Source organism: Amborella trichopoda, chromosome 3, assembly GCF_054954075.1.
Source record: "Amborella trichopoda isolate Santa Cruz 75 chromosome 3, AtrichopodaSantaCruz75HAP2 v2.0, whole genome shotgun sequence".
Lineage (NCBI taxonomy): Eukaryota > Viridiplantae > Streptophyta > Magnoliopsida > Amborellales > Amborellaceae > Amborella > Amborella trichopoda.
The window spans coordinates 14,108,918-14,132,547 of record NC_142338.1 but is presented as its reverse complement, the minus strand read 5'-3'; the positions used below and the strand labels follow the sequence as shown (position 1 = coordinate 14,132,547).

At 40.8% G+C, this 23,630-nt stretch overlaps 1 protein-coding gene and 1 long non-coding RNA gene across 7 annotated transcripts; both read right to left on the bottom strand.

Annotated features, from left to right (window-relative positions):
• Window positions 1-1,552: 1,552 nt before the first annotated feature.
• Window positions 1,553-2,035, bottom strand: LOC148782762 (uncharacterized). Its single transcript, XR_016053121.1, has 2 exons — window positions 1,922-2,035; window positions 1,553-1,606 (listed from the first exon to the last, which is right to left on the bottom strand). It is a non-coding gene; the product is annotated as an uncharacterized LOC148782762 (long non-coding RNA).
• Window positions 2,036-2,268: 233 nt separating this feature from the next.
• LOC18430786 (Sec14p-like phosphatidylinositol transfer family protein) lies at window positions 2,269-17,771 on the bottom strand. 6 transcript variants are annotated; one of them, XR_016053120.1, is made up of 6 exons: window positions 17,547-17,771; window positions 16,308-16,460; window positions 15,334-15,480; window positions 14,590-14,787; window positions 3,039-3,161; window positions 2,269-2,496 (listed from the first exon to the last, which is right to left on the bottom strand). XR_016053120.1 is itself a non-coding variant. In XM_006840928.4 (6 exons), exons 1-6 carry the CDS (start codon window positions 17,736-17,738, stop codon window positions 2,428-2,430), a joined length of 837 nt encoding a protein of 278 aa, XP_006840991.3. In that variant the 5' UTR covers window positions 17,739-17,767; the 3' UTR covers window positions 2,269-2,427. The 6 variants fall into 6 exon arrangements, 5 of the variants coding, with proteins under 5 accessions (XP_006840991.3, XP_088719697.1, XP_088719695.1 ...); XM_006840928.4 differs by having other exon boundaries at window positions 14,590-14,742; window positions 17,547-17,767; XM_088863571.1 differs by having other exon boundaries at window positions 14,590-14,742; window positions 15,334-15,490; window positions 17,547-17,736.
• Between the last annotated feature and the right edge of the window lie 5,859 nt (window positions 17,772-23,630).

The following is a 23,630-nucleotide window of genomic DNA, read 5'->3' as shown; positions in this document are numbered from 1 at the left end:
TAAATTAATTAATTTTAATTACACTGTATCGGGCAACAATGGAAAAGTGATGGTCCATTTGGGAATTCCTGTAATAATAATTGAATTAATTTTAATTAAACCGTATCGGCCGGCAATGGAAAAGTGAGAGGCAAGATCCATCAAAAGGAGCCCATCGTACATCCTGGCAAATACCCCACAGGCGCAGAGGGAGAAAGATGGGGTGCCCTCTAAGAAAATAAACTGAAAACTCAAAAGAGTGCGATACTAGATTCAGAGAACTCTAAAAAGGCGACAAGCTTATTTATGAAGCTCTCGACCGCTCGATTGAACATATGTCGAGCATACTTAAACCCCACCTTTGTCAAGAAAGTGATATGATTGCCACGCTGTGAATGATACAACGAATGAATATACATCATGAGAAATAGGGTGCAGTTGGCATACGAATGCATCCGTAGGTGTAGAGGTAATGTGCACCTTCAAATCTTATCATGCTATATAATTTTGATGTAAAATGTTCTTAGGATTATCTCAAAATCTATTTTTATATCTAATTATAAAATTTTAAATTTCAAAAATGGTTAAAATCAAATACATTTACAAATATGAAAATCTTGAAAATGGATGGTATAGATAATATGTTGTAAAATGCACTATTTCTAAAACTTAAAATCTTTTTATTTTTCATGATCATACATCTCGATTTCGAGATGATCAATCAAAGGGTTTTTCAACATTAAAACTATTTTTTCTAATGGATTTTTGAAGTGCATCCGTAGTTCGACATTATAAGGTTGCATCCTTTATATGAACTTTTTCCTAAGAAATATAGCAAAACTGTATCAAATGGTACATGTTTATTTATATAAAAATAAACATATACATAAAAAAAATTTATTATATTACATAAAATGTCACAATCATTATTGACAGTTAGATGTAAAACTAAGTGGTTGAAAGATGTATTATTAATTAGGCAAAAAAAACAAAATAAAATTTGTCGAATGTTGTACCGTACTTTAACCTGTCAAGTTTTACATCCAATGTCTAAGAGTGATTGTTACCTCATACCAAAAGTGAATAATCTTATAATATACGATCCCCGAAAACAAAGTTACAAAGAATGGTTACAAATTCAGAGCATTCAAATGTGGGCACTTTAATTCAGACCAACTCGTAACATACTGTTGAAATGTTGAAATGATTTTGACTCGACAACTGTAAAGATTCAAGAAAATGATCATTTATTTATTAAATTGTAGACTACGGATTAATATTGTGCTTTTGCGGCCAACTCGAGGCTTGTGGACTGCACCAAAAAAGCGCAGTTTTATATTACCATTCTCACATTCGTTCATATTGTGGCAGATAATTATTGCAACCACTTTTGCAAATTAGTGGTTGCAATAAGAATTCTCGCACACAAATGGCTCTCTTGAGCCACAGCCTACACATTCACACATTCGTGGATACTGTTAAAACCATAATCAACTTTCTAAGACTTTAGGTTTAGCCAAGGGTGCATACATTAGGCATGGAAACCTTTTGGAGCTGGTTGAGGCGGGAAATAGAAGCCAGCAAGATTCGTAATGTCCAGTATTCATTACACGCAAGAAAATCATCACTGTACAACCAAAAGGGAAACAATTGTGATGAGGACAAGTATGTAATCAGAGTTCACATTAGTCACAATAGTGTTTAAAAACCTGGATTGGTGTGGTGGATCGCCCACCCTACTTATCCGTGTGGAATCACTGGATAGGCAATCCAGGTCAGTTCAAATTGGTCATTTCAAAAAATATTAAAAATAAAAAATCTAAATAGGGGTTCATTGTGTGGGGATTTAGGGGGAAATAAAAAAAACTTCAAATAAGCTTTAAAAAAAAACAAAGAATTATGAAACATTGGTTTTTTAAGAGGGACCAGGCTAGAACCATACCTTCTTGGAACTGATTCGGTTCCTAATGATTCCCAATCCAAATCACTGTTTTTTAAAACATTGGCCACAATCCCCAGGCTGATGGGTACAGAATTTGGAAGGTGTGTTGTTGACTATGCTCAAAGTCCACTAAAACTTCTCTCCAACTTTGTGAACTTGACCTCACATGTAATGACTAGGAGTAATTGTGACTTACCGAAAGGTCCTATTGTGTGCAGTCTCTTTTGATAAATGTGATACCTAATTGCACCCCAAATTATTTGCCTGAGCCGATCCCTAAGTATTTCAGATAAGAATTCCACTCGAACATGCGAATGATACTAGTCTGCAATTACGGGGTGCCCTGATTCCACCAAAGATTATCTACGTAATCACTTATTTTCTCTGTTTTTCACATATCAAGCGTACCATAAACTACAACCAGCCAGTACATTTTTATCATGGACAAGACAAATTTCCGCTCTTAGGAAAACGGAGAAAAGAGTAAAACTTCCAATATCTCAAATTCAAAATCCAGGAGGAGCCGTTGGGGGGGAGAAGTACTCACGTACAGTCTCTGGTTTACAGAATCTCACCTTGGGAGAAAAAACAAAAATTAGTCTGGAGAGAGAGAGAGAGAGAGAGAGAGAGAGAGAATGCTATGACTTCTAATGCAGGGATAACGCAGCATCAAATGCAATATAAAATAATACATGTATAAACTAGATTGTATACTGTGAAAATGTAATATAAAATGAGACATTTATAAATAGATTGTTTACTATGATATCATTTAGCAAACAAACACTATGGTAATTGTAATATCCTTTGCCAAAAATGGAAAGTTGACACGAGGGGTTTCTCAGCTGAAGTCTGGAAATGGAAATTGACAGATTTGAGCAGAGGAATAATTCATTTTGGATGACAACAGACAATTGAGGGGACATCAAACGTAATGAGCTGAATGATATCGACTTTCTCGCTTCTATTAAAATGATTATCATGCATATAATATAATATCTGCCTTCAAACTTTGAACCAGAACAACGATGCCCCTAAAATTTCTTAAAGAGGTGATGAATTGACATGTATGCAAAAATTTACTTATGGATGCATGCATATCAATAAGATAATTTACCAGATTGGCATATGACTTCAACAAGGGTTTGACAATTTGCCAAAATGGTTTGAACAGGAAAGGTGCATCCACAAAGAGGACCTCGCCTAGTCGCCTTGGGTAATAATAATAGAACACATCAATCTGCAAAGAAATCACAGGTAAGGGCATTAAAACTTAAAAATAAGTAAATATATTATCACTTTCAATATATATATATATATATATATATATAGAAGTTTATATAAGTTGTCAAACTTGTACTATAGAAGTACGGTGAACCGTAAAAACCCACCAGAAAAGTTTGTTCCGATGCAAGATAACCCTCTAATTGATCATCTCGACCTCGAGATTATGAATATGGAAAGAAAAGGATTCTAAGTCCTAAAAACAGTGCATCTTGTAACACATTATCTAGTCCGTTAATTCTCGAATATATCAAGTGTTTATTTATCTAACTTGATCTACACCGTTTTTTGAACTTTAAATTTTATAAGAGTGAAGTATGAGGAATCAACCTTTTTTTGAGAGAGAGGCTAACTTTTGTATTGCTATGAAGAGATGGAGTACGTATGTAGGGGTATGAGGAATCAAACTTATATAATCAAGGTAATGCACACCTCTAAATTATGTTGAAAGATGCAGTTCCGGTGCCAACAAGCCTTGCGATGGCGAGGAAATATATTTTTACATCTAATTATGAAATTTAAAGCTCCAAAAATAGTGTAAATTAAGCATATAAATTTTTTTTACAAATAATGTGTTACAAGATCATTATTTTCATGACTTCAAATCCTTTTATTTCATATATATACATCCCAACGTCGAGATGATTAGTTTTAGAGAGTTCCCGCATTAGAGCACTTTTTCTCGATGAATTTTTTAAGTGCACCTTACTTCAACAGTATAAGGTTGACACCTTGTATGAACTTTTTCCGTTTTATAATTAAGAGAAAAACTAGATTTTCATATCATTGTAAGGTTTCCGGCCCCAGAACTAGATAAATTTTGTCTTCTTTTCCTATAATTAGTACCACCTTTGGTACACCCAATCGAGTAAATGGACGAAGTCAAAGTAAAAATAAACATATATATATAACTCCAACCTGACCCAATCTATGAATCGAATCTAAAATATATATTAGACTACGAATATCTATTAGATTAATATAAGATTAGGTTAGAATTTTTTAGATTAGATGAAAGATCAAAATATACATACATACATACATACATACATACATACAGATATACATACATACATACATATATATTTTTTATATCAGGCTTATATATATTCTAATATTTATAAAGTACTTAGGAACAATGCCAATTGGGTAGTTTCTGGATGAACCTAGTATATAACAAATCCCATGTTTAGCTCATCTAAATGTAAACCAAGTTTTGACAGTTTGTTGTTAAACCATTTTATCCATTCAATTCCTAATTTGATGATTACTTACTAGTATTTGTCCAACTCCAACATGGCCAATCCCAAGTCGGTCATATTTTGGTCCTCAGCCCGGAGAAAGGAGTAGAGTTGTGTTAGTTGAGCAGCTAGCATAAAACTTTTGCCGTATCTATTTCATGAATCTTGATCCAATGTTAAATTAATGGTCATTGATAGAGTGGGAATGGCATAGCAGGAAACGTGTAACTAGACCCAAATAGTTTGGACACGACTCCGATGATTATTATATTGATATCAGTATTCCTCTCATTAAAACAATTTATTGGAAACAAGCTATCCATAATATGAGAAACAAATTAGCTGATTCAAATTTTATTTTGTAGAACATTTTATGGTCAAATGTTGATTTACTTCCTCTCTCTCTCTCTCTCTCTCTCTCTCTCTCGCTCTCTCTCTCATCGTTTCGAATATATTACTCATTCAAACAAAATCATATAAGAAATAATTCTTAAATAATAACAACACACATTAATGATAATACTACACATAAATATTACAATTATATAATAATATCGTAATTATAATAGTTATATAATAATACAATACCATTTTATCAGTATTAAAATAATTTTATAATATTGATGAGCATTATAGTAAAATATATAATATTTTAATATTAATATAATACGATACTAAAATATTCAGATAATATTATTACAATAAAAATATAATGATATAATAGTCACGGTACTAAAATATTCAGATAATAACATAATAGTATAATAAAAATATAATGATATTATAGTTGCTATTATAGTATATTATTAATAATATTAACACTAATGATGTTGATGATATTTCATAATAAAATGTTGATATTTCATAATAAATATTTCAAATAATGATAATGACAACAACAGCAAGCGTAGGTTCGAAAGCCAAGAAGCAACGCTAGCATGAAAGCCGTTGCGTTAATGCGCATCTGTTTTCTTGCCCGAGCAGGTGCTTTGAGTGCTACGCTAGCATTGGCAACTATCACGTGCGCATTGCGAAAGGAGAAGAGCCTAAGACTATGTGGTGCGCATTGCGAAAGGAGATGAGCCTAAGACTACGTGTGTAACGCGATATGGTGCATTTGAGTTCTTGGTCAGTGCCAAGCCTTTTTGGGCAGTTCTTCTGTATAGAGCAAGCATCGGCTTTAAGAACTTTCGTCAGCTCATAAGGAGAAGAGTGACCATGGATTTGGCTCTGAGCAGCTTCATAGGGGACAAATTGAATCGATCGCGTCTCCTTGCGCTCATCATCGCCATAGATCCACTGAACTGAAAGAAACCTCAGAAACAGGAGAAACTGAGGAAGAAACATATGTATAAATAGAATAAAATATTTAAATGATCATTATTTTAATAATAAATGTTTTAAATAATAACAATATGCATAAATAATAATAATACACATAAATATTACAATTATATAATAATATCATAATTATAATTATTATTATTAATAATTTTATAATATTGATGAGTATTATAGTCAAATATATAATATTTTAATATTAATATAACACAATACTAAAATATTCAGATAATAACATAATATAATAATAAAAGTATAATGATATTATAGTTGCTATTATAGTTTATTATTAATAATATTAACACTAATGAGAGATTTAATTGGTAATAAGAAAAAGAAAGGGGGAAAAGCAACTAAGCTAGAGCAACCATGGTGAAAGCCGTCATCCCCAACCTCTGCTTAGCTGGAATGACATCTACAAGTTGTACCCCAAACTCTCCTCCAAGCCTGCTCGTCCATCAGTTGCACCCCCTGCTCAACCCACCCCCCAGCCTCCTCGAGTGCTAACCTCCCCCCCTTTGCCTGCTTCCTTTTCTCAAGTGGTAACCTCCCATAAACCAGCTCCGTCAAAATCCTCCACCCCCCTTTATCCTCCCCACACCCCGTCGCCAGAAGGGGTCCCAGTTCCATCTGTCCACTCCCCGTCTCCGTCCTCCCCTTCTTCATCCCTACCCCCCATTTTGAATCCAAGAAGGCCTCGTCTAAACCTCTGGCCTCTCTGGTTGGAAGGTTCCAACCTAACCGGGGTGACATTAGAGGTATAGAAAGAAGGGCCCAAATACATTGGGGGGAGCCGAACCTTGTGTGCCAACATATCTCTAATGGAGACATCTTGTTCTCCTTTCCCTCCCCGACAGCTGCCCAACGCATTTTACAGGAAGCTAATATGTTTTCCTTCAAAGGGGCATCCTACTCACTTCGAGCCTGGTCAGTGAGGGGTCGTTTAGAAGACAAAAGGTTTGGCTTACTTTTGACCATATTCCCCTCCAAGCATGGACACCGGAAACCTTCCGATGTTTGGCAAAAGCTTGCGGGTCCTTCGCTTCCATTCACTGGATTTCTATTGAGACTCTCCCCTTGGAGCTATCCGTGTTCTGGTGGACGTCCCGGATACTACCTGCATCCCCCCGACCTTATGGCTAGAAGTTGATGATCTCCTCTTCCATGTCTTGGCCTCTTGGAAGTTGGCCTCTCCCCCCTCTCCCGACTTTCTCCTCAACTCTTCCCCGGCTAAACCACCGGCTCCCTCACCTTACTCTTGGACCCTAGTTACTAAGAGAGCTCACCACCAGAAGAGGCGACGCCGGCAGCCGCCTGCTTGGCCCCGGCCTTATCATGACAACCTACCAATCTTCCCTCTCCTCAGCGGGCAGAAAGGCAGGGCCCTCTTTCCGCTCTCCTTGACCCGCTTCTGAGGAGAGATGCCTCTCTTGGGCCCTCTACGCTCATCCCACCCCCGCTATCCACTCATGACCCGGACACCTCCCCGGGTCACTAATGCCGGCCGGACCACACCTTCTCACCTCCTTTCCCCCATCGACCTAGGACGGAGATCCTAGTGGACCTTTCTGTCCCCCCCCCCTCTCTTCGAGCCAGGGGGAGACCTCCAAATCGCCTTCCTCGACAATGCCTTCTCTGCCACACACCCTCCACTCCCTCTGCTGCCCCTTGATTCTCGAGCCTCTCCCTCTTACCACGTGTCCCTCTCCCCTGTCTTCCCCTACTCCTCTGCCGCCCACCTTGTCAGGTCCGCCATTGTGGCCGCCTGCGGGACTGCCACCGTCGCCAACAACCTCCTCACCCCCTGTTATTGTTCTAACATAGGTGCCGCACCCCGCTGTTGTCCTGCCGCCCACCTCATCTTCCTCCCCTTGCAACATGGTGCTTGAGGAACCCTCCCTGATCCATGTGTCACCTGTGCCTCCCCCCCCCGGCCACCTGTCTCCTGAGCTGCCGATCCCTGCAAAGGAGCTGCCCTCCCAACCTCGCCATCTGCCGCCTGGGTCCCCCCTATTCCCCTTCCCTCGTCCCCCCCACACGTCAGCTTCACCCATACCCCCGCCGTCCTCGTCACCTACCCTTGCCGATTTGTCACCTGTCGGTCTCGATTCCCAAGGCCCCTCCTCTTGCGATGAGGGAACACGACAGAAATCCCTCCCCAACGGCTCATCTCTTGGCTCTTCGTCTTCCCCTTTTTCGACTCCCTCCCTATAAGTGCCAACTTTGTCCTCCCGCTCCTTCCCCACGTGCGCTGCTCCTCCCTCTAAGGACATACCCTTGCAGCCCACCTGGTCCCACTTCTTGCCCCTCTCCCGCCTCCTACACCCGTGCTAAGGTTCGAACCTGTGGCCCTGCAACCCCCACCTTCTGTCCATCGCCTCTCTCTGTCCACCTCTCGTCAAGCTCATACTGCTATTTCCCAAACCTTCAGCCAGCCAACCCTTGCCCCCATAATAGTATGGACAGAAACCTCCCTCCTTTTGGCTTCGTTGTGGCTCACTCTTTGGATCCCTCCCCAATGGACCCTGATACCATCTCCACTCTCTTGGCCCCTCATCTCTCCTTTGTTCCACACGGGGTCCAGATTCGCAGGGTCACACCCTCCACATAGTGTGGCCTTCTTTTTCCTCACTGCATTACTCCCACTATTCCTCTATCCAGACACACCATTTTCTTGCTTATCTCCTCCTATGCCCCTGTAACCCCCCCACCCCCCCCCCCCCTGTATTGTCCCCCCTTCTATATCCCTCCCCCCCATCCGACTTTTCCCCCATCTCAAGTGCTACCCCCCTCATCTCCTAACCAGGACCCCACCTTATCACTGGAAGTGCTTTCGAAAGGAACAACCCCTCGTCCACCTGCGGCCTCCTCATCATGCTCCCGACCTTGCCCCCCGAACCCCTCCCTATTCTACCCTCTGACCTTTACCCCTCTAACCACCTTTACCACTGTCTGAACCTGAGCCGGACATAGCTGAATCCTCTTGAGAACCCATCTCTCCCTCCCTGGTCAACATCAACGCAGGGGAGGTCGACTGGGATGGGAAAGATGCAAGCAAACCCATCTGTCCCTCTCAAGCCACTAAGACCGCCGAGGAGGTCGACTAGGTTGGGGAAATTAGAGTTGATGACAGAATGATTGAGATGTTCAAAGTTATGGGCTTCCATCATGACGGCCCAGAAGGACCAGCTCACAAGTTCCTTACAGCTGATGCACATAGTAGGATGAAGGTTAGATTCAAAGGACAACAAGAACTGTTGAATTTATTCTCATCCATCTCCTGTGACATGGCTGCTCCTTCCACTAACCATCATAGGAGATCATCTAGAGTGGCCTCCTCCTCCTCCCCTTCCCCTAATACATGAAGATCCTAACATGGAATGTTAGGCGTCTGAGACAGGCGTCCAGAAGGGATGCGGTTAAGGACCTAGTTATAAAACACTCCCCTGCCATTCTTGCCCTCGTTGAAACCAAGCAACCTGAACCATCTCTCCAGCTCATTCGCTAGTGGGTCTCCCTATCGACAAATGGGGCTTCTAGGGCATTTGGGTGATCTAGAACCCCTCATACCACACCCTCAACTCTTCCTTCATAGGGGAATTCTCAGTGACTGTTCTCCTCTCTAGTAGTCCAGATGGGGTCCCATGGAGATTCATGACCGTTTATGGCCCAAATTCTGCCTCCCTTAAACACAAGCTCTAGTTCTGAGTTGGATCAGGTAGCTGCCCTACCTCATCCTATAAGGGCTTCCCTTAAACACAGGCTCTGGTCTGAGTTGTATCAAGTAGCTGCCCTACCTCATCCTATATGGCTAGAGACTTCAATGTCACTAGATGGTCCTATGAGAGGAACTCCTCCACCTCCATCTCTCAAGACATGAGGGACTTCTCTGATTTTATAAATCGGCAAGAACTCCTTGATATCCCCCTTCAAGGTTATCATTATACTTGGTCTATTCATGCTTCTGAACCCTCTCTCTAAGCATGATAGATTTCTCCTTTCCCTAAATTGGGAGGAATCTTTCCCAGCCTCCTCTGCGGTAGCCCGACCCAAACCCACTTCTGACCACTGCCCCATTCTTCTTGATACTATGGTTGTTAGAAGAGGCCCAAAACCTTTTAGATTTGAATTGGCTTGGCTCAAAGAGTCGTCCCTCTCTACCCTTATCCCAACCTGGTGGAACTCCTTCTCCTCCCAGGTTAAGGGTAGGGCAGGCTATAGACTCCAAACGAAATCCAACTTCTAAAAGCCTCTCTCAAAACCTGGAGCAGATCAATTCCCTGCAACTATTCCCTAATCTTCAAATTGATTAGGAGAAAGCATAAGACCACGTGGACTAGTCCGTTCTGGAGGAATTCATGGCTAGAATGGGGTTCCGGGACCGGTGGAGGAAGTGGATGAGAGGTTGCTACTCCCACCCTTTTTTCTCTGTCCTCATCAATGGAACCCCAAAAAGATACTTCCCATCCTCGAGGGGGATTCGTCAAGGGGGCCCTCTCTCTCCATTCCTCTTCACTATAGCAGCTGAAGTCTTTAACCGCTCGATTTCTCACGTTTACCAGGCGGGCATCTTCTCGAGCTTCAAAAGCTGCCCACAAGGCCCTACTGTTTCTCATCTGCAATATGCGGATGACACTCTTGTTTTCCTTGATGCCTCATGCCATGAAGCTGACTCCCTAAAGCTTTTCCTTAATTGTTTTCAGATTGCTACGGGTTTCAAAGTAAACATAGAAAAATCTAAAATGATGGGAGTAGGCCTATCAAATTCCGAAGTTAGAGACATCATCCCAGAATGGGAGTGTAAAGTGGAGGACCTTCCCACTACTTACCTTGGCCTTCCCTTGGGCCTGAGAAAACCGAAAAAGAGACTTTGGTCTTATATCTTGGATAAGGTAGATAGAAGGTTGGCGGGATGGAAAGGTAGATATCTCTCTATGGCAGGTCGAAACACCTTGATCAAAGCCACCTTAGCTAACTCCCCGGTGTACCTCATGTCCCTTTTTCACATGCCTACTCAGGTGGCCAATCGCCTGAAACAGCTCATGCAGAATTTTTTGTGGTCAGAGCAGACGGAGAAGACAAAATTTCAGCTAGTAACGTAGAAGAACATCTGCCTACCTAAAAAACTAGGAGGTCTAGGGATTCGGACCCTTAGAAAACACAATACGGCACTACTCGGGAAATGGTAGTGGTGTCTAGCTACTCAGCCTGACTCTATTTGGGCTAGTATCCTATGAAGTAAATATAGAATCCCGAAAGGAGCTTGGATGCCGGATAGAAGATGGCGGCAGAAAGCTTCAGGAGCCTGGAAATCTTTTCTTACCTCTCTCGCACAGTTCAAAAGGTGTGTACGTCTTCATCCTAGAGTGGACGATAGGGTCTTATTCTGGTCTGACATGTGGCTGGGACATGCCCCACTGAGCCAAGCCTTCCCAACCCTCTTCTCGCTTGGCACTAACAAACTCCACAGTAGCTGAGGAAATGGTGCTATTTGGAGGCTGAAGAAACTGGAACCCTTCCTTCCGTAGGAATCTCATTGAAGAGGACGCAATTCATTTTCAGACTCTATTGGCAGCTCTACACATGACTTTCATTCCTTTTATTGGGAATGATACTCTAGTGTGGACGCTAACCCCATCTGGCCAATTCACGGTTGCCCCTTTCTATAAGAGCCTTTCTCGGCCCCCTACCTTTCCTGCCAATCCTCCATCAGCCTTGGCAAAAGTCTGGGCGACCATCGCCCCACCCAAGGTGCAAACCTTCAACTGGATTGTTGCATCCAACAGAGCACTCACGGTGGACCAACTCCAAAAGAGGGGGATCCCCATCCCCAATAGATGTGCATTGTGTTTATCTGAGGAGGAATCTAACCCTCACATCTTCCTTCTTTGCAATGTTGCACATGACCTGTAAAGTCTGGTAGTACAGTCGTTTGGTATCCAATGGATCACTTCACCCTCGGTCAGAGCCCTTATTTCTTATGATTGGGATTCACAATGGCCAAAACCTGGAAAAACACTGTGGAAAGCTACTATAGCTGCTACCATATGGGTAGAAAGAAATAACATAATCTTTCAAGGAATCTATCTCCAAACCCCAGCTCTCTTTAACAAGATTACCTCTCTGGCCTCTTTCTGGGCTTCTAATCATCAGACGTTCTTGGGTCTTCCAAGAAACCTTTTCCCTAGTCAATGGAAAAATATTCTTTACCACCAACCAAGAAAGGCACTTAGACATAACAACTGGCAACCTCCACCTGCAGGTTGCATCAAGTTAAACTTTAATGGTTGTTCGATTGGGAATCCTGGCCAGGCTGGTGCTGGGGGAGTTTTCAGAGATCACTACCTGGAAATTCTCTTAACGTATTCCGAGCACCTCGGTACTGGTGACTCCCAATATGCAAAGGCTATGGCTTTGCTACTAGGGTTGAAAAAGTTCAACCCCTCTTGGGGACCACACCTTATAGCGTAAGGAGACTCCCAAAATACTCTCTTGGGCAAGTGGGAAGACCCCTCCCCCATGGCAACTAACCACCATGTTTTATGAAATTACTCACATTTGTTGGGATATGGATGTCTCCTAGAAGCATACCTGAAGGACATCCAACGAGCTCGCTGATCTCATGGCGAAAGGGGGAGCTAGAATCCAAGAGGAAGAAAACGCCAGGTCCCACTCCTTTTTTGTCACAGACCACAAGCACACTTCGTAGCTTCAGTGGTTTTTGTTTAATTTTGTGGACAATCCCTGTAAATCTTTGTAAATGGGCGAGTATTATAAGCCTTTTTTGTATATGGCTCACTAATGTATTTTTTACCAAGAACCACCCTTAGTGGGGGGCTCTCGGTCTTCTCCCATTGTAACCATTACTGTCTCAGTAATACAATGTTCACGTTCTTCAAAAAAAAGAATTAATACTAATGATGTTGATGCCATTTCATAATAAATATTTCAAATAATGATAACAACAACAACAACAACAACAACAACAATAAGAATAATAATAATAACAGATATTATAATTATATAATAATATCATAATTAGTTAGATTCACATCAGGATTTTGGAATAATGCAAAACAAAAGTACTCTACAATGAAAAAAGAAATTTTAGCCATTGTTAAGGTTATATTGAACTTCCAAACTACATACTAAATATAAAAAAATAAATAATAAAATAAAAACGAAGTAATTACTACAAATATGCAAAAGAAGTGTTAGAAAAATATGTGAAAAACTTAGATGGGAAGCTATTTTATCCATTTTTAATTTGATATAGAATATATTGAAGGAAAAAATAATTATGTTCCTGAATTTGTAACTTGTAAATTTTTGCAGGATGGCTAAGTCTAAAGGCCAAAAATGTGATTGCAAATTCCTCTAATAGTCCAAAGTCAAAACTATATAGAAGGGTTTTTACAATGTTTGCAATACCTATAGAAAATAAGGATTTATCTCTAACTGCTAAAGTTATAGAAAAAAACTAGTTGGGTATTTCTTTCTAATTTCCTATTACAACAACTGAAGAGGTTATTATTTCTATGAAAAAACATTTACTTGACACTAAAGCGGTTATATAAAGAATCAATTTAGAGGACAGTCAAATGAATATGAATTTTCTCAAATGGTTATATGAAAAACTTTTTTATTGCAAAAGGTCTAAAGAACTTCCAAGAAATTATAGGTCTTATATGACCTATAATTATTTGATTATATGGAAGCCTGGAATCATGCTCTACTCATTCAAAATAGATTTTTTATTCATATATGGATGATACTGCTCTGAGAATCATTCAGTCATAAAGAAATCCCAAAATGGTTCTTGCTGTGGTGGAATAAATTTGGAGCTATCTCTACCAATTTACTAGAGAAGCTTCAAGACTATATTCTATTTATGTTGTAGCATTTATCTTGTACACAAGCTACAATATAGATCCTAATAATAAAGCATAGATTGATGTCTTCAATCTTCCCTACAAAGTTACGAATTATTGCAATAATAAGGAGCAAAAGAGGGATTGAATGTTTAAGCATTAGCTTGTGTACAAGATAAATGGACACAAGTAATCAGGAGATTGCTTTATGTAGAATCTTGTACAAGCTCCCAATAGGTTATTAACTCTAAAATCCTTTGTCTTTTGCTCTTCAATTCTGGAAATGAGAGACCAAGTTAACCCTACGCCAATCATTAAAATTCATGAAAAAGTTCCAATGAATTGTTCTTAATGACCTCCGGAAAGTCTTTGAAGGCAGTAGAGTAGAAGTCTCGACCGAGGGTTGTCTTATCTAGCATGAAAACACAAACGGGATTTCCTCCTCAAATCTAGGTTCAAAGGCAGGAACTAGTTATGCCAGAAATAATTGCATTGTAAAGAAATATATAAATCATAGGAACACAAATAAGCATTATAAATTAGATTAAGGCCCACAAAGTTCATCTTCTCCAAGATGAATATTGTGGACCTTATTATAATGCTAGTCACTTAGTCAAACAAACAACATGTAAAACATTCAATATTCTGAACTTGAAACAGTCCATACATAAAACTTTGATGGAAATCCATGCAGACGCAACGGAAAACGAGATCCACATTATTTTATTCTCTAGATATTTGCAGAAAATATAAAAATGATTAGGAGCACTAATGAAGTTTTTTCAATCTCATTAAGGTGAATGCCATTTATTGAAAAAATCTAAGCCTTCCAATCATTTTCTACAAGTTCTACCTCAATTAACTGCATATCTCAATGGACACAGCCATAAAAACTTTACTGGGGAAAATGAAATTTATAAAACAAAATTACCAGAAACTTCATAAATGCAAGATCTGCATTTTCAGTACCAAAACCACGAAGGTCAAATATCCCAAGTATGTTCCCTTCTTCAGTAGAAAGTCTTTCCATGGCCTTCTCAATCAAGTAGATGCAGAGTTTCTCGCTCTCAGTTAGGTCATGCTTCTGCACCCAAATCACTATCAGCATTATCCCATGGCACTACCATAGCTGCCAGGGAACAACCAGTCAATTCAGTTAAGACACCAAAAAAAAAATTTAAGTAAGCATTATGTTTCAAATAGACAAAAGAGCGAAGAAAAAGGTCATCAAAAGTGATAAATAATTTGAATCTCTTTAAACCTATCAAAATTTTATTGAAAATGCGTCCAAAAAATAATCCACCAAAAGGTGTGACTAATATTCTGATGCCAAAAAACCATTGTGTAAGAAACCATTACCTAAATTTAAATATGATATACTTCTCAGGTTGCTGTAAAAATGCACAGGTAAATTACATCTTGCCTTCTAAAAACTAGTTCAGACATAGAACTTATCAAGGAACATTCAGAACAGAAGACATTTAGAGCAATTGCTTCACTTCTGCATGGATTAGATAGTTTGTCGCTTTCCCAAGATGACAAAAGTAGGATTGTCTTGAACGCTTTCGAAACTAACCAGTCAATTGAATAACTCTCATGCTTAAAAAAAAGAGGTGTATTTGGATCGTTAACATGAAGAAGCATATGGTGCAATAACATCAGTATTTAAGCTTACTGCTGGAATGTGTTTTGCTGCCACCACTACCAATACGGGCCTGCCATTTAGGTCAGGATAATCATGCAAGTATGCTTTTCCAGTACTTGTTATATCTTTCACAGTTTCTTCTGATATATTGGAAACCCTGAATTCTTGACGCCACATCTAAAGTAAGCTTGAAGAGGAAAATATGAATGGGAAAACAAAAAGGTGCTATTAATATTCGCCAGGGGAAAGGAATAAAATTGAACATATCCAGGCAAGCAAAGAATATTCTGTCCTATTTTGTAAATCTCATTCTATCTTTCTCAGAATTGTGTGAAAAAAGAAAAAGACAAAACACTTGATTAATGTTTCTTCACTTTCACAAAGAGAAAAAATCAAGCTGAGTTATTTCCCTTAAATACAATATGAAGAAGAATCCTCCCTAAAAATGTATATAAACATTTAAAATAAAGAGAATTATAACATATAAATTCTATGTTTGATTCTTCAAAGAACCTAAGAATACCGATTTCACGATCATACATCCTCGAGAGAATAACTAAAAGCTTTTGAAGCATTAAAAGATTTTCCCTCACTATCTGTAATAAATCAATCACAGAATAACAACATTTTTTCCTCTAATAAGTGGAATGGAACCCAATGTTCCAAATCAACCTCAAAAATTTTAGCAAATTCACTCATTAAAAAGATTAGCATGGTGTTGATAATTAAAAGATTGAACATTATGCTCAAACCTTCACAAATACCCATACTCCCCTATCCTTTTGCAAATATAACCCTGTTCAGTACTTGAATTCAAGGTCAATTTCAAAATACCGCCGTTTGTAAGTAACAATATACAATATTCAAATTAATAATAAATTAAATGATCAAAACTGGACTCTGTACAAGCTACTATTTATATGTTGCTGCTGGGACAAGAAATTCAATGCTCAATGTGCTTTATAAATGAGTTACATTATAAAAAAGGAAAATGTGAAGGATACAATAGCCTTTGTTAGTTTAGTAATAGCATCATCTGCATTGAATCTACGGTCCTTGAGAAACCAAAGGATCATCTCTTCATCATCTCTTCCTTTCTTCCCGACAGGAAGCTCAGGCCACTGTCTTTGAAGCTTTTCCTTTACGTCCAAAACAAGCTGCAATAGAACATTCCCAAGCTAGAGAATATGCCAATAAAACTATTTCTGATATGATGTACTCCTCCTTGTCATGTTTATTTCTCTTTTTTTCTTATGGTTCATGCCACCATGTCAAGGTGCCAATCATCAACTTCCTCTAAAAGCTTGACGCACATCTAGATTAATAATGGCGCTGTCCCCAACCAAACCATTGGAGACTTTAGATCATAAAACTGCACTAAGTCAAAATCTAAAGCATAAAAACAAATTCAGAGAAAAGTTGTGTGCATTGCTCAGCCACTGGAACTTTTTGTCGCAAATTCCTTTCTCGCAACACCAATCTGAACATCCCTTGATCGGCAATTCAGCCCCTCAGATCTCTTTAGCCTAACTATTGAAATTCTAGATACGATACAATGTGATTGGTACATTTTATTGGTTGATAGGTGGTATTATTATCAATAAGAATTAAGAATAACCATAGAAATGATATTGCATTTTTCTACAAGCCCCATTAGCATATTGTAATACTTGCATAGAGGGAAAGAAGTTAGTGTCTATTTCAATCCTTGACTAAGTTCTCAAGTCAATCATGTAAAATCAATTTTTAATTATCTAAATTTGCATAAAAAATTACTAAAATTAAAATTATTCAAATGAGATGAAACCACATTTCGATGAAATGCAAATCCAGCCATATAAGCCCTGAGATGGATTCATATAAGCCCTGAGAACTAGACCTCTAAGAATAGATTTATGACAACATTGAAATCCCAAAATTCTGCTTAAATTTCAGCCCAAAAAAATCCACTATTCCAGTGCAAAAGAAATTAAGCACAAGGATTAACACAAGTCCAATCAACGCAGATAAAAACTTAATTTTTTCCTAAACCCTATTGATTTTTTCCTAAACCCAAATTCCAAAGTGTCCATCACATAACCAATACGTTGAACCCTAATGTGCATCGCCTACAGAGAGTTACAGACAATTCACGCAGAAGAGACCTAATGCGTCTCCCTAAAACCTAAGTTCCACAACAGAAAAACAAACGCATTAAGCCCTAATTGCATTACACTCAGAGAAAGCATTTGAACTTTACTAACCTTGCTTTGCTCTAATAAATCAAGAGACAAATGATTTTTGCTGAAAGCTTTGCAAATTTGACGGGTTTTCCTATACCTATAATTACCGTAACTATTGGAGTGGAGAGGAGAGAAGGTGACATGACGAAAAGGGAGGGATAACAAACAGACAGCCATGGATGACAACAGGAAATTTCCGTTGCAGCCACACATTGTGTGTATTTTGAATACATAGTATTGGGGTGCTGGTAGGCGATCGCAGCCGTTTGATTAAAATCGATCTGATCTCATCTTTTTCTTGGGCGAAAATTATGATACCTCTGGACCATACTTTTTAGGCATGCTCACTCTCAATAACTCCGTCACAATTTATTTTTGAAAAAAAAATTTATATAGGGTTCCAACTTTAAAATGTAGAATGAAAGATGCACCTCAAAAATCCATCAAAAAATGTTGTTTTAATGTTGAAAATCTTTACAATTGATTATCTTAACATCGATATATATAAATATGAAAAAATAAATAAATAAATAAATAGAAAGATTTTAAGTCCCATAAATGGTTCATCTTGCACACATTATCTAGATCGTCCATTTTCTATATTTTCATATATTTATAGGTCTACTCAGGTTTTTAAAAATCGGCGAGTCGCGACGGACTTGCCTGAGTCGACACGGGAATCGAGCATCCCATGTCAATTCTTCTACAAAACCAGGAATCGCCCGATCCTAGAGGAGAATCGGCGATTTTGAACAGTGTAATAAGGGCGATGAGTCGACACAGGAATCCGGCATCCCGTGTCAATTCTTCTGCAAAACCGGGAATCGCCAGATCCTAGAGAAGAATCGACGATTTTGAACAGTGTAATAGGAGCTTTTGAACTGTGAATTGACCCTATTACATCATAAATCGCGATTCCAGACGTCACTAAGTAATAGGGGCTTTTGAACAGTGAATCGCCCCTATTACATCATAAATGCTTTTGAATAGTCAATTTGAACAGTGAATCGCCCCTATTACATCATAAATGCTTCCCTATTACGTCATAAATGCTTTTGAACAGTCAAATCTTATTACGTCATAAATGCTTCCCTATTACGTCATAAATGCTTTTGAACCGTCAATTCTTCTGCAAAAACGTCATAAATGTTTTTGAACATGCAAAATCTGGAATCACCGAATAGTCAATTCTTCTGCAAAATCGGGAATCACCCAATTCTTCTGCAAAACCGGGCATCGCCTGATTCTAGAGGAGAATCGATGATTTTGAACAGTGTAATAGGGGCTTTTGAACAAAACCGGGAGTCACCCGATCCTAGAGGAGAATCGTGTAATAGGGGCTTTTGAATCGTATAAATCGCGATTCCAGAATCGTGTAATAGGGGCTTTTGAATAGTATAAATCGCAATTCCAAAATCGTGTAATAAGGGCTTTTGAATAGTATAAATCACGATTCCAGACGTACCAGACATAGGGGCTTTTGAACAGCATAAATCGTGATTCCAGATGTAGAGCTTTTGACCAGCATACATCGCGATTCCAGACATAGAGCTTTTGAACAACATAAATCGCGATTCCAAACGTAGGGGCTTTTGAACAACATAAGTCGTGATTCCAGACGTAGACGTAGAGATTAGAGCTTTTGAACATCATATATCACGATTCCAAACGTAGGGGCTTTTGAACAGCATAAATCGCGATTCCAGACGTAGGGAGACGTAGAGCTTTTGAACAGCATAAATCACTATTCCAGATATACGGAATTCCAGACGTAGGGGCTTTTGAACAGCATAAATCGCGATTCCAGACTTAGGGAGACGTAGAGCTTTGAACAACATAAATCACGATTCCAGATGTACGGAATTCCAGACGTAGGGGCTTTTGAACAACATAAATCGCGATTCCAGACTTAGGGAGACGTAGACCTTTTGAACAGCATAAATAGTGACTCCAGACTTAGGGAGACGTAGAGCTTTTGAACAACATAAATCGCGATTCCAAATGTAGGGAATTCCAGACGTATGTAGGGAGACGTAGAGCTTTTAAACAGCATAAATCGCGATTCCAAATGTAGGGAATTCCAGACGTACGTAGGGAGACGTAGAGTTTTTGAACAGTATAAATCGTGACGATTCCAGATGTAGGGGCTTTTGAACAGCATAAATCGCGATTCAAGACGTAGGGGCTTTTAAACAGCATAAATCGCGATTCCAGATGTAGGGAAACGTAGAGCTTTTGAACAGCATAAATCGCGATTCCAAACGTAGGGAATTCCAGGAATTCCAGATGTACGTAGGGAGATGTAGAGCTTTTGAACAACATAAATAGCGATTCCAAACGTAGGAAATTCCAAATGTAGGGGCTTTTGAACAGCATAAATCGCAATTCCATATATAGGGAGACGTAGGGGCGTAGAGTTTTGAACAGTATAAATCGTGATTCCATAGGGAATTCCAAACATATGTAGGGAGATGTAGAGCTTTTGAACAGCATAAATTGTGATTCCATAGGAAATTCCAGACGAGCTTTTGAACAGCATAAATTGCGATTCCAAACGTAGGGAATTCCAAACTTAGGGGCTTTTGAACAACATAAATCGTGATTCCAGGCATAGGGAGACGTAGGGGCGTAGAGTTTTGAACAGCATAAATCATGATTCCATAGGGAATTCGATACATATGTAGGGAGACGTAGAGCTTTTGAACAGCATAAATCGCGATTCCAGACGTAGGGAATTCCAAACGTAGGGCGTAGAGTATTGAACAGCATAAATTGTGATTCCATAGGGAATTCCAGACAAGCTATTGAACAGCATAAATCGCGATTCCAAACGTAGGGGCTTTTGAACAACATAAATCGTGATTCCAGGCATGAGGAGTAGGGCTTTTGAACAGCATAAATAGCGATTCCAGATATAGGGAGACGTAGGGGCTTTTGTGAACAGCATAAATCACGATTCCAGACATAGGGAGACATAGGGGCTTTTGTGAAAACATAAATCGCGATTCTAGACATAGGTTGAACAGCCTAAGTCACGATTCCATACATAGGGAGATGCAGGGGCTTTTGTGAACACCATAAATTGAGATCCCTTGTGTGAGATTCCAGACACAGGGAGACGTAGGGGCTTTTGAACAGCATAAATCCCGATTCCAGACATAAGGAGACGTAGGGCTTTTGTGAACACCATAAATCGCGATTACAGACACAAAGAGATGTAGGGGCTTTTGAACAGCATAAATTGCGATTCCAGACATAGGGAGACGTAGGGGCTTTTGAACACATAAATCGTGATTCCATACATAGGGGCTTTTGAACACGTAGGGGCTGACATAGGGAGACGTAGATTCTAGACGTAGGGGGCTTTGAACAGCATAAATCGTGATTTCAGACGTAAGAATTGAACAGCATAAATCGCGATTCTCCAGACGTAGGGAGACATAGGGAGACATAGGGGGGCTTTTGAACAGCATATATCGCGATTCCAGACGTAGGGGGGCTTTTGAACAGCGGGAGTCTCCAGACGTTTGGGGGTCTCTAAGAGACGCGATTCTCCATACATAGGGAGACAGGCTTTTGAATAGGCGATTCCATATGTAGTGGGCTTTTGAACAGCATAAATCGGGGGCTTTTGAACAACATAAATCACGATTCGGTTTTTGAACAGCATAAATTAGGTAGGAGGGAACAACATAAATCTGGGGCTTTTGAACACGCTATTCGAGATGTAGGGGGTTTTGAACAGCATAAATCAGGTAGGGGGAACAACATAAATCGGGGGCTTTTGAACAGCATAAATCGTGATTCCAGACGTAGGGGGCTTTTGAAAGGCATAAATCGAGTAGGGGAGCTTTTGAACAGCATAAATCAAGATTCCAGACATAGGGGGCTTTTGAACAGCATAAATCGGATAGGGGGCAGACGTAGAGGGGGCTTGTGAACAGAATAAATCGGGCAGGGTTCAAGTAGGGGGCAGACGTAGGGGGCTCGGGTAGGGGCAGACGTAGGGTGGGTTTTGACCAGCATAAATCGTAGGGGGACAGGGGGACAGACGTAGGGGGCTTTTGAACTTAAGGGTCGGGTAGGGGGCAGACGTAGGGGGGCTTTTGAACGTAGGGGGGCTTTTGAAGGTAGGGGTCGAGTAGGGGGCAAACGTACTGAACGAGAAATTTCTTCAACTGTCCAATTTCTAATGAATCAAGATACCCATTCACTCCTGTATAAATAGTAACTACATGTTCTTCCACCGCAAAAGGGGCTGCTTGGGATTGTTTGAGCAACTCGCGCAATCGTTGACCTCTTGCCAATTGATTATGAGTAGCTTTATCGAGATCAGAAGCGAATTGTGCAAAGGCTTCTAACTCTATTTCCAATTTTGATTTGCCAGCTACTTGTTTCATAGCTTTAATTTGAGCTGCGGATCCTACTCTGGAAACGGAAATACCCACATTAATAGCAAGCCGGATTCCAGCATTGAATAGATCGGCAGATAAGAAGATTTGTCCATCTATAATGGAAATTACATTAGTGAGAATATCAGCCGAAACGTCCCCAGATTGAGTCTCAACTATTGGTAAACCAGTCATACTTCCTTCACCTTAACGAGAACTTGGGCTTTTGAACATAGGGGTCGGGTAGGGGGCGGGTAGGGGGCAGCTGTAGGGGGGCTTTTGAACAGCATAAATAGGGTACGGGTAGGGGGGCTTTTGAACAGCATAAATCGGGGGCAATCGGGTGGGGTTTTGAACAGCATAATCGGGGGCAAGGGGTAGGGGGCGGGGGCAAGGGGGTAGGGCGTAGGGCATAGGTCAAAAAATAACATAAATCGGGGGCAAGTGGAGTAGGGGCGGGGTGGGGGAAGGGGCCTTAGGGGGCAAGGGCTACAGGGTAGGGGCATAAATTACATAAATCAAGGATCAAGTGGTGTAGAGGGCAGGGTAGATCGGGGGCCAAGGGGTAGGGGGCTTTTGAACAATATAAATCAATCGGGGGCAAGGGAGGTAGGGGGCGGGCGTAAGGGGGCTTAAGTGGGGCTTTTGAACAGCATAAATCAATCGGGGGACAACCGGGGCAAAGGGGTAGGGGCTTTTGAACCCAAGAGGGTACGGGGCTTTTGAACAGCATAAATCAGGGTGGAGGCAAAGGGGTACGAGGCTTAGGGGCATAAATCAATCGGGTTGGGCTGAGCAAGGGCTAGGGGCAAGGGGGTAGGTGGGGCTTAGGGGGGCTTTTGAACGCAAGGGGGTACGGGGCTTTGGGGTAGGGGGCTTTTGAAAGCAAGGGGGTACGAGGTCGTAAGGGGCTTTTGAACAGCATAAATCAATCGGGGGCAAGTGGGCAAGGGTTGGAGGTCAAGGTGGGCAAGGGGGTAGTTGGGGCTTTTGAACGCAAGGGGGTAGGGGGCTTTTGAACGAAACGGAGTAGGGGGCTTTTGAACGCAAGGGGCTAGGGGGCTTTTGAACGTAAAGGGGTAGGGGCGCTTTCGAGGGCTTTTGAATGCAAGGGGTAAGGGCGTAGTGGGCTTTTGAACGCAAGGGCTAAGGGCGTAGGGGGCTTTGAACGCAAGGGGTAGTGGGCTGGGTAGGGGGCAAGGGCATAGGGGCCTTTTGAAGGCAAGGGGGTAGGGGCTGGGTATGGGCGCAAGGGTTAGGAGGCAAGGGCATAGGGGCCTTTTGAAGGCAAGGGGGTAGGGGGCTGGGTATGAGGGTAAGGGGCAGGAGGCTTTTGAACGCAAGGAGTAGGGGGCTTTTGAACAGCATAAATCAATCGGGGGAGGGGAGCTTTTGGGGTAGGGGTGGCTTTTGAACATCATAAATCAGGGGGAGGGGGGCTTTTGAATAGCATAAATCAATCGAGGGCAAGGGGTTAGGTAGGGGGCTTTTGAACGCAAGGGAGCAGAGGGCTTTTAAACGCAAGGGATAGGGGGCTTTTGAAAGCAAGGCCGTACGGGAGTAAGGGGCTTTTGAACGCAAGGGAGAAGCGGGGGTAGGAGGGCTTTTTAAATGCAAGTAGGGGGCTTTTGAACACATGGGGTAGGGGGGCTTTTTGGGGCTTTTGAACGCAAGGGGGCAATCGGGGGCAAGGGGGCTTTTGAACGCAAGGGAG

Excerpts from the sequence above, each read along its gene's own strand:
- LOC18430786 (XM_006840928.4), bottom strand. The coding sequence starts at position 17,738 with ATGTGTGGCTGCAACGGAAATTTCCTGTTGTCATCCATGGCTGTCTGT. Across the intron at positions 15,481-16,307 it reads CTAAACTAACAAAGGCTATT|ATGTGGCGTCAAGAATTCAG; the intron begins GTATCCTTCACA and ends AGCTTACTTTAG. Across the intron at positions 2,497-3,038 it reads TGAAGTCATATGCCAATCTG|GTGAGATTCTGTAAACCAGA; the intron begins GTAAATTATCTT and ends TTTTCTCCCAAG.